Source organism: Mobula hypostoma, chromosome 8, assembly GCF_963921235.1.
Source record: "Mobula hypostoma chromosome 8, sMobHyp1.1, whole genome shotgun sequence".
In the NCBI taxonomy this organism is placed as follows: Eukaryota; Metazoa; Chordata; class Chondrichthyes; order Myliobatiformes; family Myliobatidae; genus Mobula; species Mobula hypostoma.
This window is the reverse complement of record NC_086104.1, coordinates 4,618,711-4,643,669: the sequence shown is the minus strand read 5'-3', so window position 1 is coordinate 4,643,669 and position 24,959 is coordinate 4,618,711. Positions and strand designations below refer to the sequence as shown.

Genomic DNA, 24,959 nt, shown 5'->3' with positions numbered 1-24,959 from the left:
ATGGTGAGACTTGTGGGGTACACCCTCGTACCCCATCCGTTATTCATTTATAAAACTTCCGCTAATGCCCCACCTCCCCCTCGTACCCTATCCGTTATTTATTTATATACACACATTCTTTTTCTCTCTCTCCTTTTTCTCCCTCTGTCCCTCTCACTATACCTCTTGCCCATCCTCTGGGTTTCCCTCCGCCACTTTCCTTCTCCCTGGGCCTCCTGTCCCATGATCGTCTCATATCCCTTTTGCCAATCATCTGTCCAGCTCTTGACTCCATCCCTCCCCCTCCTGTCTTCTCCTATCATTTTGGATCTCCCCCTCCCCCTCCCACTTTCAAATCTCTTACTAGCTCTTCTTTCAGTTAGTCGTGATGAAGGGTCTCGGCCCAAATCTTCGACTGTACCTCTTCCTAGAGATGCTGCCTGGCCTGCTGCGTTCACCAGCAACTTTAATGTGTGTTGGGTGAATTTCCAGCATCTGCAGATTTCCTCGTGCTTGTGGGGTAGATATTTTTTTGGTGAGTACCTGGGACCGGCTGTTTAAGAGGTAAATATACAAGGAATAAAGGGATATGAGTCATGCGCAGGGAAAAGGGGGAAAGGAAATTAGTTTAATTCGGCATCACAACATGATATACAATCACGTTGAGTGATGTCACAACAACAATATTGCATTCAACGTTAGTAAGACCAAGGACCTAAGGAACTGATTGTGAACTTCAGCAAAGTTGGGAGAGCACACTAGTTTTCGTCAACTGGTCAGTAATGGAGAGGGTAAGAAGTTTCGAGTTCCTTGGTATTAATATCCGAATCTATTCAGATGCGCCTGCAGGATCGCGGACATCCCAGGAACCAACGCTCTCAACTACCTGGGATATGGGTCAGCAGAGATCACTCAGTTGTCCGGTTGGCAGGAGACTGGTGGCCGGAGCGATAGCCAACCAATCAGAACAAAGAGCTGAACCAATATAACCACCAGTACTCGGCAGAAAGAACAGTCAATTACGCACCTCCACTGCTGACGAAACGTTTGCGACCTTGTCTCCAAGCTCGGCAAACGACACTACAAGCAGTCAGATCTATCCTGGGCCTAACATAATGTTGCACCGATGTCTGCGGCTATACTTCATTCGAACTTTGAGGAGGTTTAGTAAGTTCCCAAAGACTCTAGCAAACTTCTACAGCTGTTTCGTGGAGAGTATTCGAACTTCTTGTATCACCGTCTCTCATGGAGATGCCATTGCACAGTTTGTGAAATGTCTGCAGAGAGTTGTAGATTCACCCAGATCCCTCTCGGGCGCAACGCTCTCCACCACCGAGGACATCTTCAAAAGGCGAAGCCTCAATAAGGCGGCATCCATCACGAAGGACCCTCAACATCCATAACATGCCCTCTCATCATTGCTCCCAGGAGTCTCCGGACGCACATATAGTATAACTTCCCTTTGCAATCAGATTTCTGAACGATCCATGATCCATGAACACTATTGCAATATTCTGTTCTTTTTTCACTATTTATTTATCTAACACATATTTATTACTAGAATTTATAATATTTGTATCTATTGCACTGCCACAGAGCAACACATTTCACACCATATGTCAATGAAATCACAAGTAATTCTGACCGGACGTTGTTGGCTTAAAGGCATGTTGCCCTGCTGCATTGTTCTGTTTCACGTATCATTCAGAAAGTGGTGGACCTTAGTAAATTCAGTCACGGAGTCAAATCAGAGCATTGATTGCTTATTTTAGGCTACTAGTGAGTGGGAAATGTGGGGATGTTGCAGGAGGTGGAAGATCAGCCGTGCTTTTGATGAACAGTGGAACAGGTCCAGGGGTCGAATTCACCGCTCCTGTTTTTATCAACAGGCACTGCCCACCGGAAAGGGAGTGGAAGAGCCCCACAGCCAGGCACGCATTTGCTGATTGCCCAAAAGCCAAGAGTAAGACAGTCTTGGAAACAGGGCAATAACAATCCGTACCCCATTGTGACCTCACACCCACCAACATCCTCCTTTCCAAACCCATACTAGCCCTTCACCCACAGACCGTCCTCCCACATCATTACCTTCCCATGAATCACTCCTTCATCCCACTGACCTCATCCTGCTCCCACCCCCATAGTAAGCTCACTGCACCTCCATCAAACTGACCTTCCCAACTCTTCACCAACTCCTAAATCACCCGCCATCCCCACTGACCAACACCAACAACCTTCACTGGCCTCGGTGCCTTCATCTCCCTGCCCCAAAGCTGCACGAACAATAAGGAAGCTTGTACGTTCTTCCCGTGAGCTTATGGGTTTCCTCGGGATGCTGCAGTCTGCACCCACAGTTAGAGGGTTAATTGGTCATTGTAAACTGTCCTGTGATTTGGCTCAGGATAAATGCTGGGCGCCAGGGCTCGTTGGGCCAGGAGGGCCTGTTTCATGCTACATCTCTAAATAAAATAAATAAAATCATCCAAGATACCCATAGTTTGGATTGTGATACCTTCTTGCAGCTATCATCTGGCAGGGGTACTCTGAATAAAGATTTAAATGTTATTCCTCCTTGCTATCTGCTAAATTAAAATGGAACTCTTTCTGGCAAAACAGCATAGCCTGGAGTCAGATTATTTTGAGAAAGTAAGAGGAGTATAAATCTTAAGGGTTGGCAAAAATGAATAGATCTAAGGAAGTTGAGATTACTCTGCAGGCCCCAGCAACAAATGGCCCCTTATTGGTGGAAAGGGCTACTGGTATGCATTTAGTTGGGTATAGAAAGGGAGACAATTTTTTATGCAGAAGGAAATATATTCTTAGGCTGGCTAATAGGTAATGGTAGTTCTAAGGGTTGGTGAAAAAGACAAGGGGAGAGGAGAGAGGGGAAAGAAAGATGCATGAAAAGTTTTGGGTCTGCAAATCCCTCGGGCATTCTGCTGATCAGCCCATTCAGTGAATAAATAATAGTTTTCTCTCTGTACTGCCACGTCATGGACTATTTGGTTTCATTTTGCATCGCAGGTTTTAGATAATTCCATTAAAGTGATTCCTTGCAGTTTAACACCGGTATAATGCATCCTTTGCTTGCGAATACATACGCGAATGTCTCTTGCTGAATCAGAAAAAGAATGGAACAAATTTTAAAATATTTTCATTACAGGTGCATAAGTCTAACATCCCATATGACCATAGTCCTGACCAGCTACTTTCTTTAACCATTTGGTTGAACCCTAGACACTACAGGTTTGCAATACATTGAACACTTTGCACTAAAATGAGCTCTATCCTTATTCTCTTTGTGTTCTCCCTTGGTACATAATTTGTTTCATTCATATTTCTTATGAATGCTGCTAACATGCTACTCCGTTCCTGTAATGCTGCTGCATTGCATCTTTGCATATTGATGTCAACAGTCCCATCGTGACCTCAAACTCCTCACTCTCTTCGTGGTCATCCTTGTCCCGGGTAACAGTTTTCACTGGTAATAGTTGGGTTAAGATCCCCATATGATATACTAAGTGTGAATATTCCCACATCCCGTCTGTGCTCCCATTCGCTTGCACCAGATATCTGCCCCGACAGGATTTTCTTGATAATGGGTCCGTGTGCAGGATAAACAAGTACCAGCTTCATCCAGGGTGTAGCTGAGTGACTTCCAAGGGGAAATTGGACAAATACTTAAAAAAGAAAGTCTAGCTGAAGAGCACATATGTAAATAATTTTAGAGATTCCAATTAGCAGCATAGACATAATGTGATGAATGGTCTTCTTCAGTTCTTTATACTGCTGGGGTCGACCTGGTGATTTACACAATAACTGCATTAGCTCTTAATCATCATCATTATGTGCCATGTCATATGACGTGAGCGATCATTGTCTTCCACCTGTTGGCCATGAATGCTCTTGGCAAATATTTCTACAGTACTGGTTTGCCATTGCTTTCTTCTGGGCAGTGTCTTTACAAGACAGGTGGCCCCATTATCAATACTCTTCAGAGATTGCCTGCCTGGTGTCAGTGTTCGCATAACCTGGACTTGTGATAAGCACCAGCTGTTCATACCACCATCCACCACCTGCTTCCTCGGCTTCATGTGGCACTGAGCGGGGCAAAGCAGCTGCTATATATTACCCAAGAGTGACCTGCAGGGCAGAGAGGTATCTCTATCCTGCAATCCCTTAATACATCCCCTTAATTTCAAGTTACAATATGAGTTGCTATCTTAGAAAGTTCATTTTCCTTCAGAAGATGGAGATTGTTGGAAACACCCAGCAGGTTAGGAAACCGATAACGTTTCTAGTCGAAGGCCCTTCTTCAGAACAGAGAAGAGATGTGTGTGTGTGTGTGTGGTGGTGGGGGGTGGGGGGCGCTGGAGGACAGCAAAGGGATTATCTGAAATAGGTGCTGTCCAGGAGGGTCTATGATGTTGGTCCACCTGAGAGGGAGGAGGAGTCACTTCTTGTTAATTTCAGCCGATCTGTCTGAGGGGTGTGTACAGAGTAATGAGTGAGCAAGCATACAGCAACAAACTGTACCGGAACAGAAAAATGCTGGAGAAAATGGACATGATGTGGTGGCCTTCATTACTCAGGAGTTAAGTTCAAGAGCTGTGAGATAATGCTGCAGATCTCTAAAACTGCAGTTCAAGCACACATGGAATATTGTCTTTAATCTGGAAGCACGTGGAAGCTTTAGAAAACGTGCAGAGGAGATTTAACAGAATGCTACCTGGATTAAGGGGCAGTTTTATGAAGATAAATTGAGCAAGCTAGGGCTTTTTTGCTTTGGAGCAGAGGATGATAAAATGTGAATTGATTGAAATGTACAAGATCATAAGAAGCGTAGATTGAATGAACATCCAAAGACTTCTTCACAAAGTGAAAATGACAAGGGTATGATTAGGAATAGTCAGTGTGCTTTGTCAAAGGCAAGTCGTGCTTACGAGCCTGCTTACATTTTTTGAGGATATGACTAAACACTTTGATGAGGGTAGAGCAATAGATGTAGTGTACATAGATTTCAGCAAGGCATTTGATAAGGTACCCCATGCAAGGCTTATTGAGAAAGTAAGGACGCATGGGATTGGAGGGATATTGCTTTGTGGATCCAGAAATGGCTTGCCCACAGAAGGCAAAGAGTAGTTGTAGATGGGTCATATTTTGCATGGAGGTCAGTGACCAGTGGTGTACCTGAGGGATCTGTTCTGGGACCCCCCTCGCTTCGTGATTTTTATAAATGACCTGGATGAGGAAGTGGAGGAATGGATTAGTAAATTTGCTGATGACACAAAGGTTGGGGGTGTTGTGGATAGTGTGGAGGGCTGTCAGAGGTTACAGTGGGACATCCATAGGATGCAAAACTGGGCTGAGAAGTGGCAGATGGAGTTCAACACAGATAAGTGTGAGGTGATTCATTTTGGTAGGTCTTCATCTACCGTGAGATTGAGTTTAAGAGCCGAGAGGTAATGTTACACCTATATAGGGCCCTGGTCAGACCCCACTTGGAGTACTGTGATCAGTTCTGGTCACCTCAATACAAGAAGGATATGGAAACAGAAAGGCTGCAGAGGAGATTTGCAAGGATGTTTCCTGGATTGGGGAACATGCCTTATGAGAATAGGTTGACTGAACTCGGCCGTTTCTCCTTGGAGCGGCAGAGGATGAGAGGTGACCTGATAGAGGTGAAAAAGATGACGAGAGGCATTGTTCATGTGGATAGTCAGAGGCTTTTTCCCAGGGCTGAAATAGCTAGCACGAGAGGGCACATTTTTAAGGTGCTTGGAAGGAGGTACAGAGGAGATGTCAGGGGTAAGTTTTTACGCAGAGAGTGGTGAGTGCGTGGAATGGGCTTCCAGTGACGCTGGTGGAGGAAGATATGATAGGGTCTTTTAAAAGACTACTGGATAGGTACATGGAGCTTAGAAAAATAGAGTACTCTAGGTAATTTCTAATGTAAGTACATGTTTGGCACAGCATTGTGGGCCGAAGGGCCTGTATTTTTCTGTAGGTTTTGTATGTTTCTATGACTAATACGAGAAGGCACAATTTTAAGGTGATAGAATGAAAGCGTGGGGTGGGGAGAGGGTGATGTCAGAGGTAGGTACTTTACACACAGAGTGGTAGGTACCGGGAACACTGCCTGGGTGGTGGTTGAGGCAGATATATGAGGGTAATTTTAGATTTTGTGAAATAGGGACATTGACGTTAGCAAAATGGAGGAGTCTGTAGGAGTGAAGTATTAGATTGATCTCAGAGTAGATTAAAAGGTCAGCACGCCCTTCTGGGCTAAAAAACATAGTGTGCTGTACTGTTCTATGTTCTGTGGACTGTGTGTTCCACTCAGAGGGCTAGGCGGCATCTGGGTGGGCAGGGGTGAGAAGTTTGCACTTGGTAGTTACTGCTGGGCGCGTTGTCTCAGAAGTGGCCCTCGGTTTGTGCCTTGTTCCTTTCCTTCAGTCTGGGTAACGTGCTCCCCAGAGTGTGGAGGACTGAACGGGCTTGCGGTGCCATCAGCAGGAACTCGTTGCCTGGCACCCTCTCCTGGACTTGTTCGCAAGCCATGACGACCAGGGGTATGACCGGGCCTAGGCTATACAGGTGCTGGCTCTGGGTTTCCAGCGCCTTCACGTGTCCGTGGAGGGTGGACAGGTACTGGGTGCAGCTCTTGAGTTGGCACTGTGCCTCAGCCAGCGAAATGCGCATCTGCTTGAGCTCTAGCAACTCTCCCTTCACCTTGCTCAGTGCCTCAGCCGCCTTCTCTGCCTCCTTCTCCAGTTCCGGTACCCGCTCCTCGATCCGAGCCAGCTCCTCCTCGTCCTTCTTGATGCCCGCCACCACCTGCGCAAGCTCCTTCGAGGCCGCCTCCACTTCCGACTTCCTGAACACCCGCTCCTTCTCAAAGGACACCGCCATTGGGATCCCTGCAAGAAGACACACTACAGCGTTGGAGGTTGTTCCTTTACTGCTGCTGAACCCACTTGTCTCCCCTTGCCCTCACCACCTCCTAGTCCACGTCTGACTTATAAGCAACTTGATCCTTCAGCTCTCTATCCCAGCGTGCTGTGATTAATGAGTCCACCGGGAAAGTCAAAGGCCCGATGTCTGTGAGTCTGAGACAGCCCGAGACCTACCACAGCCTGTCAAGCGGTTGGAGGATTGCATATCTGGGGCGTTTGTTGTGTTATGTGTTGTGCTGCCGGGCATGGGCGAGCATGATATATCTGCGGTGGAATTTGTGCCCACACTTGCGGGCTACCCCAGAACATCCTTGGGTGTGTTGTTCATTAACACCAGTGATGCATTTCACTGCACGTTTCGATGTACGTGTGATAAACGAACCTGCGTCTCTATTCATTCCTGTCCATTGAAGCTGTCTGACCTGTTGAGCTCCTCCAGCGTTTTGTGTGTGTTATTCAGATACAGCTTCTGAATGAGATTCAGGTTTGTCGACATTTCAGGATGAGACCATCCATCAGGACTGGTAAGGAAAGCGTAAGAAGCCAGAATAAAAAGGTGGAGGGAAGCGAAGAAGTACAAAGTACCTTTCTCTCTCCATAGAAAAAACACTTGGACAAATGCCCTTGAAGGAAAAGTTCAGAGGGATATGACGAGTTGTGCCGAGTAAATTTTTTTCTAGAAACATTGCAAATAATTGTTATTTTTCTTGCAAATGTGATGCTTTGTGCCGGGAAGGTCGATTCAAGGAAGCATCATTGCACCTATTTCAAGTTCTTGGACCATTGGACCCTTTTCTGGAAGGAGTGACCTATACAAGAGGGATGAGAAATTCCAGTAGAACCACAGAGCCATAGAGAATTGCAGCACAGAAATAGACCCTTCGGCCCATCTAATCTGTGCTGAACTGTTATTCTGCCTAATCCCTGCACCTGGTCCAAAGCCCATTATGCACCTCACAATAATGTATTAACCAAATGTACCTAAAATTCTGAGATCGAACCTGCTTCCATCACTTCCACTGACGTCTCATTCTGCACTCTGAGTGAAAAGGGTCTCCCTCATATTCTCCTTAAACATTTTACCTTTCACCCTTCACCCATAGCCTGTAGTTCTGATCTCACCTAACCTCAGTGAGCATATCTTTTAAATGAGAGCGGGGAAGTTTAAAGGAGATGTGTGCGTCCTATTTTTACACAGATAGGTAGGTGCCTGCAGAATGTTGGCGGGGTGAAAATGGAGCAGATAACATAGTGGAATTCATGTTCGACACTACAGGAATATGCAGGTATTGGAGGGGTATGCATCATGCGCAAGCAAATAAGATTAATGTAATTTGGTATCATAGTCAGTGAAGACAAGATGGGCCGAAGGATCTGTCCCTGTGCTATACTGTTCTGTGTCTATGTTCCAATGTGTTGCATTGAGACTGCAGGTACGGACGGTGTGCAATTGCATGCAGTAGTATGGTTCCGTGTATATGTGATAAATAAACTGAATCTCAGTTTGAATTTGAATCTGAATCTGAATCTAAATCACTCTGCCTGAATAGTGACTGTTCACCACACAAGGGTTTGGGGTGCATGTTTGTGTAGCTGGTACATCTGCTTCAATCTTCTCCTTGGGCACTGCCAGGGAGGAGTTTACACATTCTCTATGTGACCAATAGGTTTCCTCCAGGGTCTTCTAATTCCTCATTTGACCAAAGTCATGAAAGTCCAAGGGTTAATTGTTCATTGTTCTTTGCCTCTAGTGTGAAGGTGAAGGCTACAATCTGCAGGGAGTTTTGGTGAATGTGAGGAGAATGGGCTCAGTGGGGACCAGGAGAGCTCTGAGTGCTACAAAGACTCTTAACAGTGGAGCAACACAAACAAAATGCTGGAGGAGTCAGCAGGCCACGCAGCAACTACGGAAGGGAATGAACATTGGATATTTCTTGTTGAGACTCTTCATTGGGACCGGAAAGGAATAGAAGCCAGAATAAAAAGGTGGGATGGGTGAGACCAGGGAGATGTGTGGCGGGGGGCAGGGGGTGGTGAGAACCTGGAGAGTGATAGGTGGATGAGGTAAAGGGCTGAAGGAGAGAGGGTCTGATGGGGAAGGAGAGTGCACCATGGATGTAAGGGAAGGAGGAGGAGCCCCTTCCTTTCCTCTCTGCAATTATGTCCTCCATGAAAGAAGAACACAAAAGCTGCACCCAGTAATCTAGATTTGGTTTTATCAATCCAGTGCAACTTAATTAAATGCTGCTTTCTGTAATTTGTTACTCAATATGAACATAGAGTCCTGATGAAGGGTCTAGGCTTGAAACATCGACTGTTTATTTCTCTCCATGGATGTTGACCTGCTGAGTTCCTCCTGAATTTTGTGTGTGTTACAAAGATTCTTAACAGCTTACCCCTTTTGGAAATATGAACATTTGCATTGCCAAGTGCTCCCACTTACCAATACATGGGATAACAAATGTCAGCCCAATACCGATGTCTCTCCCAGTCCGCTTCTCACCCAGTTTGGCCCTGGCCAGTGCCAGGGTCTGCTTTGCCTGCCTGAGCGACATGTTGGCACTGTGGACCTGCCCTTTGAGCCGCTTCCGCTGATCGGCCAAGCCAGCCAGTTGCTCCTGTGTGGCCTCCAAGCCTGCCTGGAGCTCTTCTTGCCTCCTGCTCAGCTTGCCTTGCTGAGACGTCAGCTTCTCGCAGCCTGTATCAATGAGAGTGACAATGTTGCTGGCAGCCTCCTCTGCAGCCAGGATCTCCCTCTGTGCCTCCTTGGCCTTATCCTCGATCTCCTCGCACAATGAGCTGTCGAGTTCCTCAGACGGCGCGCTGACCGCGAGCTCCAGCACAGATAACAGGGAGGAGATGCCTCTGAGGAACTGGTGCAGAGTGGCCTCTTCAAAGTTCCTCCTGTAATCCTCTATTGAGCCTTTAGGTTCAGCCTAGAACACGAGAAGCAATTAACACCACTCAGCAAGAACTCAGCACCAAAAATAGAACCTAGAACACTACAGCTTAAATGTCCCAAATGTGTCTGCCTCCACCAGCAGCCCCAGCAGTGTGTTCAGGCAGGCATATATCTGTGAAAAAAAAACTTAGCTCTGACATTTCCCTATATTTTCTTCTGGTCAGCTTAAAATTATGCTTTCTGATATTAGCTACTTCCGCCCTGGGAAAAGGTCTTTGTCTAGCCACTCGATCTATGCCTCATCGTCTTGTACACCACTATCAAGTTGCCTTTCATCCTCTTTCACCCCAAAGAGTAAAGCTCCATCTTGCTCAGCCTATTTTTATAAGGCATGCTCTCTAATCCAGACAGCATCCTGGTAAACAAATCACAAGCAAGAGAAAATCTGCAGATGCTGGAAATCTGAGAAACACACACAAAGTGCTGGAGGAACTTAGCAGGCCAGGCTGCATCTATGGAAAAAAAGCACAATCGACATTTCGGGCCGAAACCCTTCGGCAGGACTGGAGGAAAAAAAGCTGAGGGGTAGGTTTGTAAGGCGGGGGAGGGTGTGGGTGAAACTTGGGGATGGCGGGGAGAGGGATGGAGCAAAGAGCTAAGAAATTGATTGGTGAAAGAGACAGAAGGCCATGGAAGAAAGAAAATTTTGCGGGGGGGAGAAGATAAGGGGACAGAGGGAAAAGGGGATGAAAAATGGTTGAGGGGGCATCACTGGAAGTTTGAGAAATTGATGTTCATGCCATCATCCTGGTAAATCTCTTCAGCACCTTCTCTAAAGTTTTGACAATGCTCCTATAATGGGGTGACCAGAACTGAATACGATACTCTAATTGTTTTGTAACCATAGTTTTATAGAACTCCAACATTACTTCACAGTTCTTGAACCCAATTCCCTGACTTAAGAAGGTGAATACACCATACGTGTGGGCACGTGGCCAAGTGCTTAAGGCATTGGACTAGCAACCTGAAGGTCGTGAGTTTGAGCCCCAGCCGAGGGAACGTGTTGTGTCCTTGAGCAAGGCACTTAATCACACATTGCTGTGCGACGGCACTGGTGCCAAGCTGTATGGGTCCTAATGCCCTTCCCTTGGACAACATTGGTGTCGTGGAGAGGGGAGACTTGCAGCATGGGCTACTGCTGGTCTTCCATACAACCTTGCCCAGGCCTGCACCCTGGAGAGTGAAGACTTTCCAGGTGCAGATCTATGGTCTCGCAAGACTAACGGATGCCTTCTTTTTTACACCATATGCCTTCTTAACCACCCTATGAACTTGCGTGAAAATTTTGAGGAATCTCAGGATATGGACACCCATCATCAAAGATCCCCACCACTTAGGTTATGCCATCTTTTCACAGCTACCACTGGGTGGGACGTACAGAAGCCTGATGCCACACACTACCAGGTTCATGAGCTGGTACTTCCCATCTACCTTTCAGTTCTTGAATCAAACTTCAAAACTCTAATCACTGTAGTTTAGGAAATCTTTGTCCACGTTGATCACTTTGCACTATTGTGGTCATTGTGATCTAACGGTGCTTTTGTAAAAATGTTTAATTTCTGTTTTTGAATGGGGCTTATCTGAGGCTATGTGTCTGCGATGGTGCAAGTAAGTTTTCTTATCGCACTTGTGCACATGTGTACGTGCACATTTAACGGTAAACGTCATTTTAGCCACCAGAGCTGCAAAATCTGCTAAATAGCATTCTAGTTCTCAGTTATCACTTCAAAATATGCTTTCCCAGGAAACCACAGCGCACGTCACCCTCCTCACTGACCACAACGCAGAGCTGAGGATTAGAGCTCAGGACAAGAGCTGATCTTTGGTACCCTGGTGTTGGGGACGAGTGGGAGCCGGCAGTGAGAGGCAGACAGACAAAGGTAAAGATGAAGTGAGGAAGTATAAAAAGGCCGTCCCTGGTTAGGTCTTGTTATTTTTAGGAGGCCAGCCATGCATTCAAAGGTTTCTGGAAGTGCTGCCAATATGTGGAACATAGAGTCTGAGTTTTCCGGGGAAAGATTATCCGTGCCTGGGAAACAATTGTTCCAATTTCATTAGTTCTGAGAATATTTTGTCCCAAACCCTAGTCACATTTCAGAGAACCACATTGATCGCTGTGCTGCACCCCACCCATTCACAGGATGGGATTTCTGAAAGAGTGAAAGGCAGTGCCTGACACCCAATCCACACCCTACTAATATCTTCAATAATCACAACAATCACTGCCCTCACTGCCCCTCTTCAGAGGATGGGGTATCAGAGAGAAAATAGGATGATGTCTGACATCAGAAAGGGAAAGAAGGCTTGAGTTCAAGAATTAAAAGGTCAGATTTCCATGGTGGGGAAACAATGAGTCACCGTACACTGTGGTGGTAAAGTCTCCTGATCCATGGGAGGGTAGAAGATGATAAGAGGCAACTGGAGAGCCAGGGACCTTTTCCCCAGAGCAGATATGGCTAATATAAAGGGGAAGGTGCATTGTATATGGTCATACCACACTTGTAATATTGTTCAAAGTTCAAAGTGCATTTATTATCAAAGTACGTATACATTATAAAATCTTGAGATTAATTTCCTAACAGGCGGCCACGAAACAAAAAAAAACCCAGAAAGAACCCATAAAAAAAGACCTTTGAACACTCATTATGCCGAGAAAAAAACCCATCATGCCTATAAAAATGAACCTATAGATCAATAATGAAATAAATTTCATTCGTTTCTGATCATCTCATTAGGAAGAATGTGGAATGCTTTTGAGATGATGCAGAGGATATTTACCAGGATGCTACCTGGAATCGAGAACATGTCTTATGAGGATAGATTATGTGAGCTTGGACTTTTCTCTCTCCAGTGAAAAAGGATGAGGGGTGACGATAGAGTTATAAAAGATTGTAAGAAAGATAGATCATGGACTTTTTTCCCCAGACGGATCTGACTAATACAAGGGGGGATAATATTAAGCTGATGGAAGAGGGGAGATTTCCGAGGTAAGGTTTTTATGTGGAATGCGCTGATGGAGGTCATGGTAGAAGCAGATACATCAGACATTTAAGAGATTCTCTGGTAGGCATACAAATGAATGAATAATGGAGGACTGTGTGGGCATATTGATCTTTCAGTAAGTTAAAGAGTCAGCACAACATTGCAGGCTCTATGTCCTATGATACACTTACCTTAGCAGCTCATCAGAAGGATTTCTGGGATGGTATTGGGAGAGAAGGTCGGCTACACGACAAGGGTAGGAGTTATTAGCATATCAGGAGAGAATATATAGATTGGGACTGTGTTCCAGAGAGTTTATGAGTATGAGAGATGAATACATCAAAATAAAAACATTTTCATACTGAGAAATAAGATGGGCTATGGAGGAGGGAAGGGTTAAGTTAATCTTGGAGTAGGTGAACAGAATGACACAACATCGTGGGTTGAAGGGCCGGTACTATGTTGTAATGTTCTCTGTTCAAAGGAAGATGCAGCCGGACTGAAGGACAGCGGACGTTTCAGGCTCAGACACAAAATGTCAGCTCATCATTTCCCTTCCTAGATGCTGCCTGACCCACTGCATTTCTCAACATCTTTGTTGCTCCAGATTTCAGTATCTGTTATCTCTTTTGCCTCCAAATTTGTACGGGACTTCCAAGATAGATGTTATTCCAGATTTGTCACACTAGAACCAGGATTCATTATCTCTGAATATGGAGTCATCCATTCATGGTGGATTTCAGAGGAATTTCCACTAGAGGATGGTAAACCATTAGAATTCCTGACCACAGAATATGGTGGAAGCTCAGATACTGAGTACATCAAAGGTAGGCAGAGATATTTTAGGAATATGGCATTGGTACTGAGTTAAAATGTCACAGGGTCCTGTTGAAAGGTAGAGCCAGGTTGGAGGGGCTGAATGGCCTCCTTGTTTTATTTGGGAGAGAGGGAGGAGCGGCTCATGTGAGGGTGAGGGAGTGGGAGAGAAGAATATAAAAATAGGAATGGTGTGAGATTTGTTTACATTAGCTTTAGATTAATAGTACTTATTTGTCATTTGTACATTGAAACTTCCGGTAAAATGCGTTGTTCGTCTCAAATCAAATCAGTGAGTATATGCTGGGGGTAGCCCACAATGATTGCCATGCTTCTGGCACAAACATAGCATGCCCACTGTTTCCTGACCCTGACCTCACTGCCTTTAGAATGTGGTAGGCAACCAGAGCACCCGGTCATGGGGAGCATGGACAGATGCCTTGCCACATAGACACTCCCTGGGATCGAATTGGGTGAATTTTTGGGTATATTTAAAGAGGAGCTTGATATGATCTTGATCAGTAAGGGCATCAAAGGTTATGGAGAGAAGGCAAGAGAATGGGGTTGAGGGGGATAAAAAGATCGGTCACAATGAAATGGGAAGGGAATGGAGGAGTGGAGGGAAGAGCGCGGAACATGGCAAATGGGTGGGGAGGTGGAAGCTCAGAGGATGGGGAGGAATGAGTGAGTGTGCAGGGGAGTCATGGTGATAAAGAATGGGGGAATTATGGGTCAGGGACACAGGTTGTGGTAGGGAGATTATTTTGGGGAATGTGTTTGGGGATTCGCAGGGTTGGGGTAGAATGTGGGAGTGAGAGGAGAGTTGGAGGGTGGAAGGGGGCAAGTGGGAGAGTGCAGGGTGTTCTTGGATTTTGGAGAGAATGATAGAATGTAGGGAGAGATAATGAAGAGAGAAAGGGCAGTGGGGTAGTAGATGATAGGGAAGAAAGGGAAATTGCATGGACTACTTGGAGGGTGGGGATGAATTGGAGAGTGTAGGGAGAGTCACTGGTGAGAGAAAAGGGCAGTACTGAGGGAAAGGATGAGGAAAGGAGTACTGAGTGAGAACGGGGGAGTGTGGGGTGAGTCGGTGTGGAAAGGGGCCATGTGGGGGATTGGAGGGTGGGAGGAGAATGAGGGGCTGTGGAAGGACTCGGTGGTAGGAGAATGGAGAGAGTAGTGGGAGACTCTGATTGTTGGGGAAAGGAGGTTGGGAAGTGTGGGGAGAGAAAGGGGTAGTGTGGGAGGACAGAGGTTGGGGGAAAATGGGGAGAGTAGGGAAGGCTCAGATTGTGGGGGATAAATAGGGGTGTTGTGAGATGGAGGGGGGAGAATGAGGGAGTTGGGGTGAATGGGGGGAGGCTCATTGTGGGGGAAAATGGGGGAGTGTGGGGAGATAGAAGGTGGGGGAGAATGGATGGGTTGGGGGTACGGAACTGATGTGCATGTGAGAAAGAATAGCTTATGGGGATATACTGTAAGTGGAATGATGGACTGACGGAGTTGTGCTGAGGCTGCATAGATTTCCTGGGCCGAATGTCCTGCATCAGAATTTATGCTGTCAGTCTGATGGATGGAAAATTGCACAATGGGTGGAGTTGCTGGCCCCCAACTTCAGGGATCCTGGTTTAATCCTGACCTCTGGTGTTGTCGGTGTAGAGTTTACGAGATTTCCCTGTGTCTGTATGGGATACTCTCCGGTGTTGCAGTTCCCTTCAAAATCCCAAAGATGCACAGGTTATGGGTTAAATAGCCACTGTAAATTTCTCCCTGGTATCTGAGTGAGGGGTGGAATATTGGGGGGGTGTTGGTGTTGGTGCTGAGACTTTGGTCAGATCCCATTTGGAGTATCGTGAGCAACTCTGAGCTCCTCATCTACAAAAGGATGCATTGGCCTTAGAGAGGGTCCGGAGGAGGTCCATGAGAATGATACCAGGGATGAAAGGGTTAACGAATGAGGAGTGTTTGATGGCTCTGGGCCTGTACACACTGGAATTTAGAAAAATGAGGAAGGGATCTCTTTGAAACCTATCAAATATTGAAAGGCCTAGATAGACTGGATATGGAGAAGATGTTTCCTATAGTCAGGGAGCATGAGACCAGAAGACACAGCCTCAAACTGCAAGGAAGTCCCTTTACAGCAGAGATGAGGAGGATATTTTTTGTTGTAATTGAAATTCATTGCAACAGCTGGCAGTGGAGACCAAATCATTGGGTACATTTAAAGCAGAAGTTGAAAGGTTTTTGATTGGCCAGTGGGTCAAAGGTTAAGAGGAGAAGATAGGAGATTGAAGTTGAGAGAGCTAATAGATCAGCCAAGGAGGAATGGCAGAGCAGATTCGATGGGCTGAAGGGTCCGTTTCTCTGCTCACCCCTTATGGTTTGGGTGAAGGGAGAATGAAGGAGTGTGTGGGGAATTGGAGGTCGGGGGTCAATGAGGAAGTGGCAGAGACCCGGAGTGTGGGAGGACTCAGAGAGTTGGATAGAATGGTGGAGTGTAAAGGGGAATTGGAGGGTGGGAGGGAAATGGAAGAGTGGTGGGAGGAACTTGGAAAGTGTAAAGCTGGTGGATCCAGATTTGATTGAAATTTACATGAATACATGCATGGGAGGGTTATGGTCCATGTACGGGTTTTGGGACTAAGCAGAGGAACGGCTCGGCACAGACTAGATGGGCTGAAGGGCCTATTTCTCTGCTGTGGGGATCTGTGACTATAACTATTTAACCAACAACCCCATTGTGTCGAACCTCTCCTTTATCGAATTCCCAAAGCAGAGAGCAGTACTAACGTGGACTTTGTGGTTTAAAGGGCCTATTTCTGTCTCTCTGTCATTCCCTGCTGTTCTCAGTATTGACTGATCTTCTCTGAGCAGGGAATGCGTGATCCATTCTGCGCCCACACTTTGTCTTTTGTGAGAGACATTCATTCTGTTTGCAGCTCTCGTGAACCACATAATGCTGCCTTTGTGCGACTGTCCTCTAAGTTGTAATGAGTCCCAGTCCCACTGAATGAGACTTTATGTAGGTCGAGGAATGCTAGTGAGGGAGATTTTCCTGTCTCCGGGACACTTCAATAAGCATTCATTTTCTTTTGTCTGGAAATAACAAACCTCGTCTCATCTCCGAGTTTCAGTTAAAGCTGATCTTCGTACAGACATATTCTGTGCCGCAGGCATGAAGCAGTCAGCAAATGGCCACTCTTGGAGATGGGACACGCCGTCCAAAACAGAGAGGGCAGAGAACGCAGCGGGATATTGTGGAAAGGGCAGAGTGTGCTAGGTGACCAGATTCTGTGCTGTGTAACATTGCCATGAAAGCAGATCAACATATCACTGGAGTAACACACACAAAATGCTGCAGGAGCTTAGCAGGTCAGGCAACGTGTTTGGAGGGAAAGAAACTTTCGACGTTTCAGGCCCACCCTCTTCATCAGGACTGCTGAAGGGTCTCAGCACCAAAAAAAAGGACTGCTTATTCCCCGTCATACATGCTGCCGGACCTGTTGAGTTCCTGCAGCATTTTGTGTGTGTCACTCTGAATTTCCAGCATCTACAGAATCTCTTTTATTTAAGATATTTCTGGAGACGGGGAATAAGATCACAACAGGAGAGAGACCTGCAGCCATTGGGAAGAGCTAAAGTTTACAGAACATGGAACATAGCACAGTACAACACAGGTCAGGCCCTTCGGTCCAAAATGTTGAGTTGCCCCTTTAAACTACTCAAAAATCAATCTAACATTTCCCTCCCACAGAGACCTCCAATTTTTCGATCATCCTTGGGCTATCTTAGACTTCCTTATGTATCCGTAATGTATCTGCCTCCATCACCACCCCAGCAGGGCACTTGAAGCCCTGCTGGTCACGGCTTATTAACAGCTAAATCCACAGAACACAGGGCAATAAGAAAGAAACAGGCCCTTCTGTCCACAATAGCTATGCTGACCATGATTCCAATTTAATCTACCTGTTCATAGTCCATATCTCTCCATTCTCTGCCTGATCATATGACTGTCTACACACCTTGATCATGATTGCATCTGCCTGTAGCGCTTCCCTTTGCAACTCATTGCAAGCTGCCATCGATCCGTGCGTAAAACTCTTGCCTCATGTATCTCTTCCCCTCTTATCTTCTCACTGCATCCTGTGTTATTTGAAGTAATTCCCGATGATGAGGCTTCCTGCCTCCAACAACCTTTCAGAAACAATATTCAATATCAGAACCACCACAGTGTGAAATTATTTTCAGCTCTACAACCCCCAAATCTCTCCTGAATTTTTCATCAGCCCCCTTCAGTCTTTGTGTCCTTTGGTTCCCACTCCTGAACTATCACCCCACTCACATCCCTACACCCAAAGTCAAAGAAAAACATTAAGTATGTAAAGCAAATCCATTGCTAAAGTACCTACGTCACTCCATACTACCTTGAGATACATTTCCTTGCAGGAATTTATGGGAAAATACATAGATAGAGAAAATTTATGATCAACTATACACAAATGAAGACTGACAATCGGTCAATGTGCAAAAAAAAGACACATTTTTAAAATGATATATGGCCAAATAAAGTATATAGAGAATTGTACAATCCATCTATCGATCGATAGAGCAAGCAAGCTTTCTACTTATATACATCTGTATTATACAGATGTGGTTATATCTCTATAACTATCCCCTCTCAACTTTCTCCAATCACATAAAAAGTTGACTCCTTGTATTAGTGATTTCCACCCTGGGGAAAAGCCTCTGGCTATACAACTGATCCTCTTGTCCTCATTTATTCCAGAGAGAAAAGACCTAGCTCAGTTAACTTATCCAATAAGTTCAGCTCTCTCATCCAGTCAGCGTCTTGGTAAATTACCTCTGCACCTGCTCTAAAGCTTCCTATTGTGAGCCGACCAGGAACGAGCACAATACTCCAAGTGTGGTCAAACTAGAGTTTTAAAGAGCTGCAAAATTACCTTGTGGCTCCAGAACTTAATCCTCTGACTAATGAAGACAAACATTACATACGGCCTCCTTACAACACTATCAACTTGCGTGGCAACTTTAATGAATATATGGACATGGACCACCAAACCCCCTTGTTATTCCACACTGCTATGAATCTCTGGCCTATGAGCACTTAAATCATTGTCTTATTATTATTACTATTATTATAAAAAATGTAATTTTTTTTTAGCTCAAGCTGGTAAAATCTGAGGTGCAAGCATACATTCATTTCTCAATTGCTGGTAACTTTTGGACTAGTGGTGTTTAGTATTGCGGCTTTCTGAAGATTTACATAGATATTGTTGCATAGGCCTAATTGTTTAATGCTATTGTGTAGTGACAATGGGATGATACCAGTAGTAGATATTACTATGGGGATAATGCATACCCTGTTCATGTTCCAGTCTTTTAATTTCCACTTTTATTTCAGCATATTTCTGGTGTTTTTCACTTATTGGTTTCTGTAGTTTTGTGATTTTGGACTGGCTATATCTATAAAGTAAGCTGTTCTTACTTTTTTATCCTGTATTATTATAACCAGACAGTTATTATGGATTTCCTATCTGTAATAATGGATCAGTCATAATGCAATTTCTGGTATATAGACTCTTAAAACTGGGTCAGGCTTGTATATAAAGCTGGTGTGATTTCATTTATGAGTTTGTATTTTAAAGCAAGATTTTGATGAGTGACGTTTGCCACAATTGTGCCAGCATAAGTAATCGGATTGTGTTAAATTCTACAGGATCCTGTATGTATTGGATTGCTTCCAGTTTCTTTCAGCATTTTTTACATTGATCATCTTCAATTTCTTGGTGTTTTATTATGTATTTTTGAAATTCCTTTGAGTTATTCCACAAGGAACTTCTATGTTTTATTATTATAATTATTGTTGCTGTTATTATTATTAACATCATCATCATTATTATTCTCTTTTTGTGTTTGCATTGCCTGTTGTTTTTGCACATTGATGTTTGTCTGTCTTGTTGGCTGTGGTCTTTCATTGATTCTGTTATGTTCTTTTGCACTTACTGTGAGTGCCTGCAATAAATTGATTCACAGTGTTGTATATATTGACATATATGGACGTTGATAATAAGCTTACTTTGAACTTTGAAAGTTGAATCTCACCAGCTAATCTGAATACCCCAATCAACAAATGTAATTTTAAAAACCTCTGCCAAAGTTTCAGTGCTTTGACACAACAAAGAAGTTCCTCTCAGTGGTACTAATAAATAAAACAGAGCAAGACAGTTGTCCAGAAGCTAAATGGCAAAAAGTTGATTCTAATGTTTGTGGAAAATTTGAGACCTATAGAACCTAGAGCTGTGTCTCACGCAGTCGACGCTCACAGGAATCAGGCCGACTAGTAAGGAAGGTGTGTGGCGTGTGTGTCCTCCTCAGCAGTGGCATGGTGTTTAAGTGTCAGGAAGTCATGTTACAGCTGTATGAAACTTTGGTTAGTTCGCACTTCGAGTACGGTGTGCAGTTCTGGTCACCTCTGATACGAGAAGTGTATGGAAGATTTAGAGAAGTGGTTTACCAGACACGATAACAACGTTTCAGAGGCAGCTAGCTAGACACAGAAACAGGAAGGGAAAGGAGAGATTTAGTCTATATACGGTTTAGATTGACTTCAAAGTCAGCACAAGCATGATGGGTTGAAGAGCGTGGCGCTACGGTGTACTGTTATATTCATACATCTCTACAGCAGAGACATAAAACGATATTTTATAAACACGAGAAATTCTGCAAATGCCGAAAATCCAGAGCAAATCATACAAAATGCTTGCGTACCTCAGCAAGTCAGGCAGCATCGATGGAAATGAATAAACAGTTGACATTACGGGCCGAGACCCTTCTTCGGGACTAGGAGGCGGAGCGTTGGAGGTGGGTGGGGAGGGAAAGATGCCAGAATAAAAAAGTGGGGGAGGGGAATGAGGACTAGCTGGAACGTGACAGGTGAAGCCAGGTGGGTGGGAAAGGTAAAGGACTGGAGAAGAAGAAATCTGATAGGACCATAGGAGAAAGGGAAGGAAAGATACTGGGACGCGAGTGGTGATAACCAAGTGAGAAGAGGTAAAAGGCAAGAGTAGGGAACAGATGAAGGGGGGGGGGTGCGGATTTTGTTAGTGAAGAAATCAATATTCATGCCATCAGGTTAGAGTATACGAAGGCGTTGCTCTTCCACCCCGAGGGTAGCCTCATCATGGCACAAGAGGAAACCAATGACTTCTTCTTATGCCACAATAATTTTTATTATTTTCCTCTCACAGAGCACAGGCATAATGGAGAAAATGATATTCTTTCCTGCATTGTAGGCGAGAGGGGGTAAGTTCAAGGGGAATGTGGGCGTATGTTTTTTACTTAGAGGTTCGTGGAGACCGGAAATGTGCTATCCGGTATTGTGGTAGTGTCACTGGAGGTTTTTAAGAGACGTTTGGATAGGCACATGGATGTAAGGAAGATGGAGGGATATGGGCATGGTGCAGGTCGGAGGGATTAGTGTTCAGGTGCATTTGATTAGCTGTTTCGACGCTACATTGTGGGATGAATAGTATGTTTTGTGTTTTGTTCCTCTATGTTCTATGTTCTTCCTGTTTTCCAATAATCTGACGTTTAAGGAAGGGGTATGGATCGTTATGGTCCTGTTGTATGTAGATGTGACAAGGCAGAAATCAGGTCGGCATGGAGCAGATGGGCTAATCTGTAATGCACTAATAGCCTATGGCTCTAACTTTGTTCCTGAGTTCAAAGTCAACCGTAAATAACCCCTAAAGCTGTATAAACACGAGATATTATGTCGACACCGGAAATCCAGAGCAACGCACACGAAATGCAAGAGAAACTCAGCAGGGCGGTCAGCCTCTATGGAGCGGAATAAAAAGGAGACGTTTTGGTTCCAACTCCTTCATCGGAATTGGAAAAGATCGCAAAATCTTAATGGGACTTGACGGGGTGAGTGCATGAGTAATGTTTCCCCTGACGGGGGTGTTTGGAACTCTTTCCTGGGTGAACCCCTGTCTCGTGCGGGTCACTCCTCCTGTGGCGGACAGGGGGGAACTGAGACTGACGCGGGAAACCGTAGTGACTCATTCCAGAGAAGACAGTTCTCTCTGAACCGAGTTCCGAGCCGGGAGAGCTTGCCCGCCTTTAACCTGGGCCATTTGTTCTTCCTTGGCATCTCGCTGTTCGCAGGCCCACTGTCTCGCGTGGAGTATCTCCATCCCTGCCACACAGCAGAGATCCGTTGTGTTATTTTTTCTCACCGTGGGTTAACTCTATCTCTGTGACCTCCGGTTAGTGGGATTTCTTGCTGTCCTGGGACAATCCCCCCTTCGATCACCTTCTGGAACAGGAGGAGGAAATACCGGGATTGTCCACCAGCATCTCTAGATAAGGCGCGCTCTTCAATTTGACGTGGCACCTAAACGTACTTCTATTTCTATCTCGCCGATGACTGAGTGTTCCTGCTACTTTTTCTTTCGATTTATATTTCCATATCTGAAGTCTGTTTTTGCTTTTTCGTTTAAGTCAATCTCTCCTCTCTCTCTCTGACATCTCCATCTCTCTCTCTTCTCTCTGCCTCTTTCTCCCTATCTCCCTCTCCCCTTCTCTGCGACTCTCTCTCCTCCCCCACTCCACCTCCGCGTGTCTCCCCCTCTCACTACACTTATCCCCTTCTCGCTCTTCGCCCCCCCCCCGACCTCTCTCTGTATAATGCCTCCTTTCGGTCCCAGGTGCTCTGCCCTCTTCTATGCCCCCGGATTACTTGTTCTTCTCCATCTCTCAGTACCGGGTCAACTGCTTGGGTCGTCCCGCAGTCTCGGGTGCTGTCCCTGTCTGTGTGTCGATGGAACAAGAGACAAACTTCTAGCGAAACTCAGCGGCTCGTGCAGTATCTCTTGGGGAGATTCATTGACATTTCGGGCCAAATCCCTGCCTCTGGACTGAGAGTGGACGTGAGTAAAGAATTTCTCTCTGTCTCGGGCGGTCTAAGTCTGTCACTGCTCCGGGCGGCCAGTGGTCCCCGGGCTCTTTGCCCCAGTTGAACACTGCTTAAATCCGTCTCCGTGGATACCCCTCTGTCGATCTGAACTGAAACGTGTCGAGGTCCGCCACAGCCGAAATGTACCCCACCATGTACCGCCAGGTAAATCTCCCCCCTCCCCCGGAGGGATTTCTCTTCTAGCGTCCGCAGTATCCCCTTTTATATCTGGGTGAGCTGTGTCCCGGACCAGCTGCCGCTCTCTGCGCCCCCTCAGTCCGAGGGCTAATCGTAATAATCTCTTGAGGCAGGAATTCCGGGAACTGGGAAATAACAGGGAGGCGGAGGGAGGAAGGACACGCAGGGTAATACAGAAGCAGGTGCTGAGGAAGGGAAGGGGTCAGGTGTGAGACAGGTCAGGGGAAGAATAACTCTCCTACCTCCATTGCAAGACTTCGTGTAGACGATGTTTCGAGAGGCGGGTCAGCGATGAGAAGCAACAGCGCAGTGGAGATTCCGTAGAGCAGTCTGTCTGGTCCGGTCCGGTCCTTAGCACAGGGTAGAAGGGCGGAGCTTACGGGTGACAGTGGGAAAAAGCGAGGGATCCGAGAGCGACGTTAACATACTTTACACGCGGTTTCGCAGGGCGTGAGGATTGGAGGGGTGGAGCAGGGTCTTGAGCAAACAAGCGTTAATGGAAAGCGGATCACAGTGGAGTATGCGGTGAACAAGACCGGAGAGAGGTGCGAGACTCCAGCGAAATGAGCAACTGAAAAGAGGGCCGGCCAGAATGAAGAAACCAGGGAGGGAAGGAGCGAGCAGAGTACCGGCTTCAAACTCATTGATAATGAATTCCGTAAGAGCTGCCACTGGGGGCAGTAGAGGGGCCAGGTGAGCGCCAACGTTAACACGTAGAACATAGAGCAGTACAGAATGCTGCACAGCCAATCAGCACGCCATGAAACATGTGATGTGTATCATGCATACCTCTCCATATTCAAGCCGCTAAAACTCCATCAAACCACCTGCTTCCACCATTATATCTGGTAAAACATATCAGGCGCCTAACTCTCCCTGTGTAAGCAAACTTCTCCGTTCACGTCGCGTTTAAACATTCCCACCGCCACTAATCTTAAAAGCAAGTTCTCGGGTGTTTGACATTGCCACCTCGGGAGATGATTCTGTCTGTCTGCCCTCTCTATGATCACAGAATATTGGACAGTACCGCATACTATAAGCATTTTGATCCACAATGTCGTCCCGACATTTTAAAATACTCCGAGATCAAGCTCGGCGTTCTCTCCCACACAGTCCTCCATTTTTCTTTCATCCATGTGCCTACCTAAAAGTCTCTTAAATGTCTCGAATGTATCTGCCTCTATCACAAGACCCAGCAGTGCCTTCTATACACTCCACTCTCTGTATAAAAATACTTCTGACATGTCTCCAAACTGTAATCGAATGACCTTAAAACGATGTTCTGTGATATTGGTTATTGTCCCCCTGGGGGAGAAAAGGTGCTGGCTGTCCACTCGATCCACGCCTCTCGTCATCATATGCACCTTTATCCATTTAACATTCATCCTCGATCGCTCAAGCTTTCTTCATAAACTATGCTCTCTATTCGCTCTCTAAGGCATCCGCTTCCTTCCTCTGTTGAGAGGACCATAACCGAATTCAATATTCTTATCTGTCGACTAACAAGACGATGAAAGAATGGCAGTGGAAGTTTTCTACATGCACTTTCGCAAGGCCTTTGACAAGGTCACGCGTGGGTCATTGGTCAAGAAGGTTCAGTCGCTGGGCATTCAGGAAGATGTATCGCGTTGATTTCGACGTTGGTTTCGCGGTAGAATCCAGACTCTGGTAACAGATGTCTGTCTCGCTGACCAAATGCCCGAGACTGGCGGTGTGCCGCAGGGATCGCTGCTGCGTCCATTTTGTCTGTCATTTTATAAATGATGTTGCTGGGATTTGAGAACCTGAGTTATAGGGAAACGTTGAAAAGGTTATGACTTTATTGCCTGGAGCGTGGGAAACTTAAGAGAAATTTGATAGGAAGTAACTTAATTGCTAACAGGCTTTCACCACTGAGGTTGGATGAGGTTAGAACTAGGGGTCTGGGGTAAGGATGAATATTTAAGGTGAACCTGAGGGAGACTTCTTCAAACAGAGGGTGGTGCGAGTGTGTAACAAGAGGTGTTTGAATTTCAATGATTAAGACAAGTTTGGATCGGTAAATGAATGAGAGGGGTATGGTGGTCTATGGTCCAGGTGCAGTTTG

The 24,959-nt window shown here is 45.7% G+C and overlaps 1 protein-coding gene across 1 annotated transcript; it reads right to left on the bottom strand.

Annotated features, from left to right (window-relative positions):
* Positions 1-481: 481 nt before the first annotated feature.
* On the bottom strand, positions 482-23,500 carry LOC134350039 (uncharacterized). Its single transcript, XM_063054950.1, has 3 exons — positions 23,116-23,500; positions 9,379-9,871; positions 482-6,899 (listed from the first exon to the last, which is right to left on the bottom strand). The coding sequence occupies exons 1-3, from the start codon at positions 23,119-23,121 to the stop codon at positions 6,394-6,396; spliced, it is 1,005 nt and encodes a 334-aa protein (XP_062911020.1). The 5' UTR covers positions 23,122-23,500; the 3' UTR covers positions 482-6,393.
* Positions 23,501-24,959: the final 1,459 nt, after the last annotated feature.

Bases quoted from the DNA above. Each gene is read 5' to 3' on its own strand.
- LOC134350039 (XM_063054950.1), bottom strand. The intron at 6,900-9,378 runs GTAAGTGGGAGC...GTCTTCTTGCAG, and splicing joins ATTTGTTATCCCATGTATTG to GGATCCCAATGGCGGTGTCC.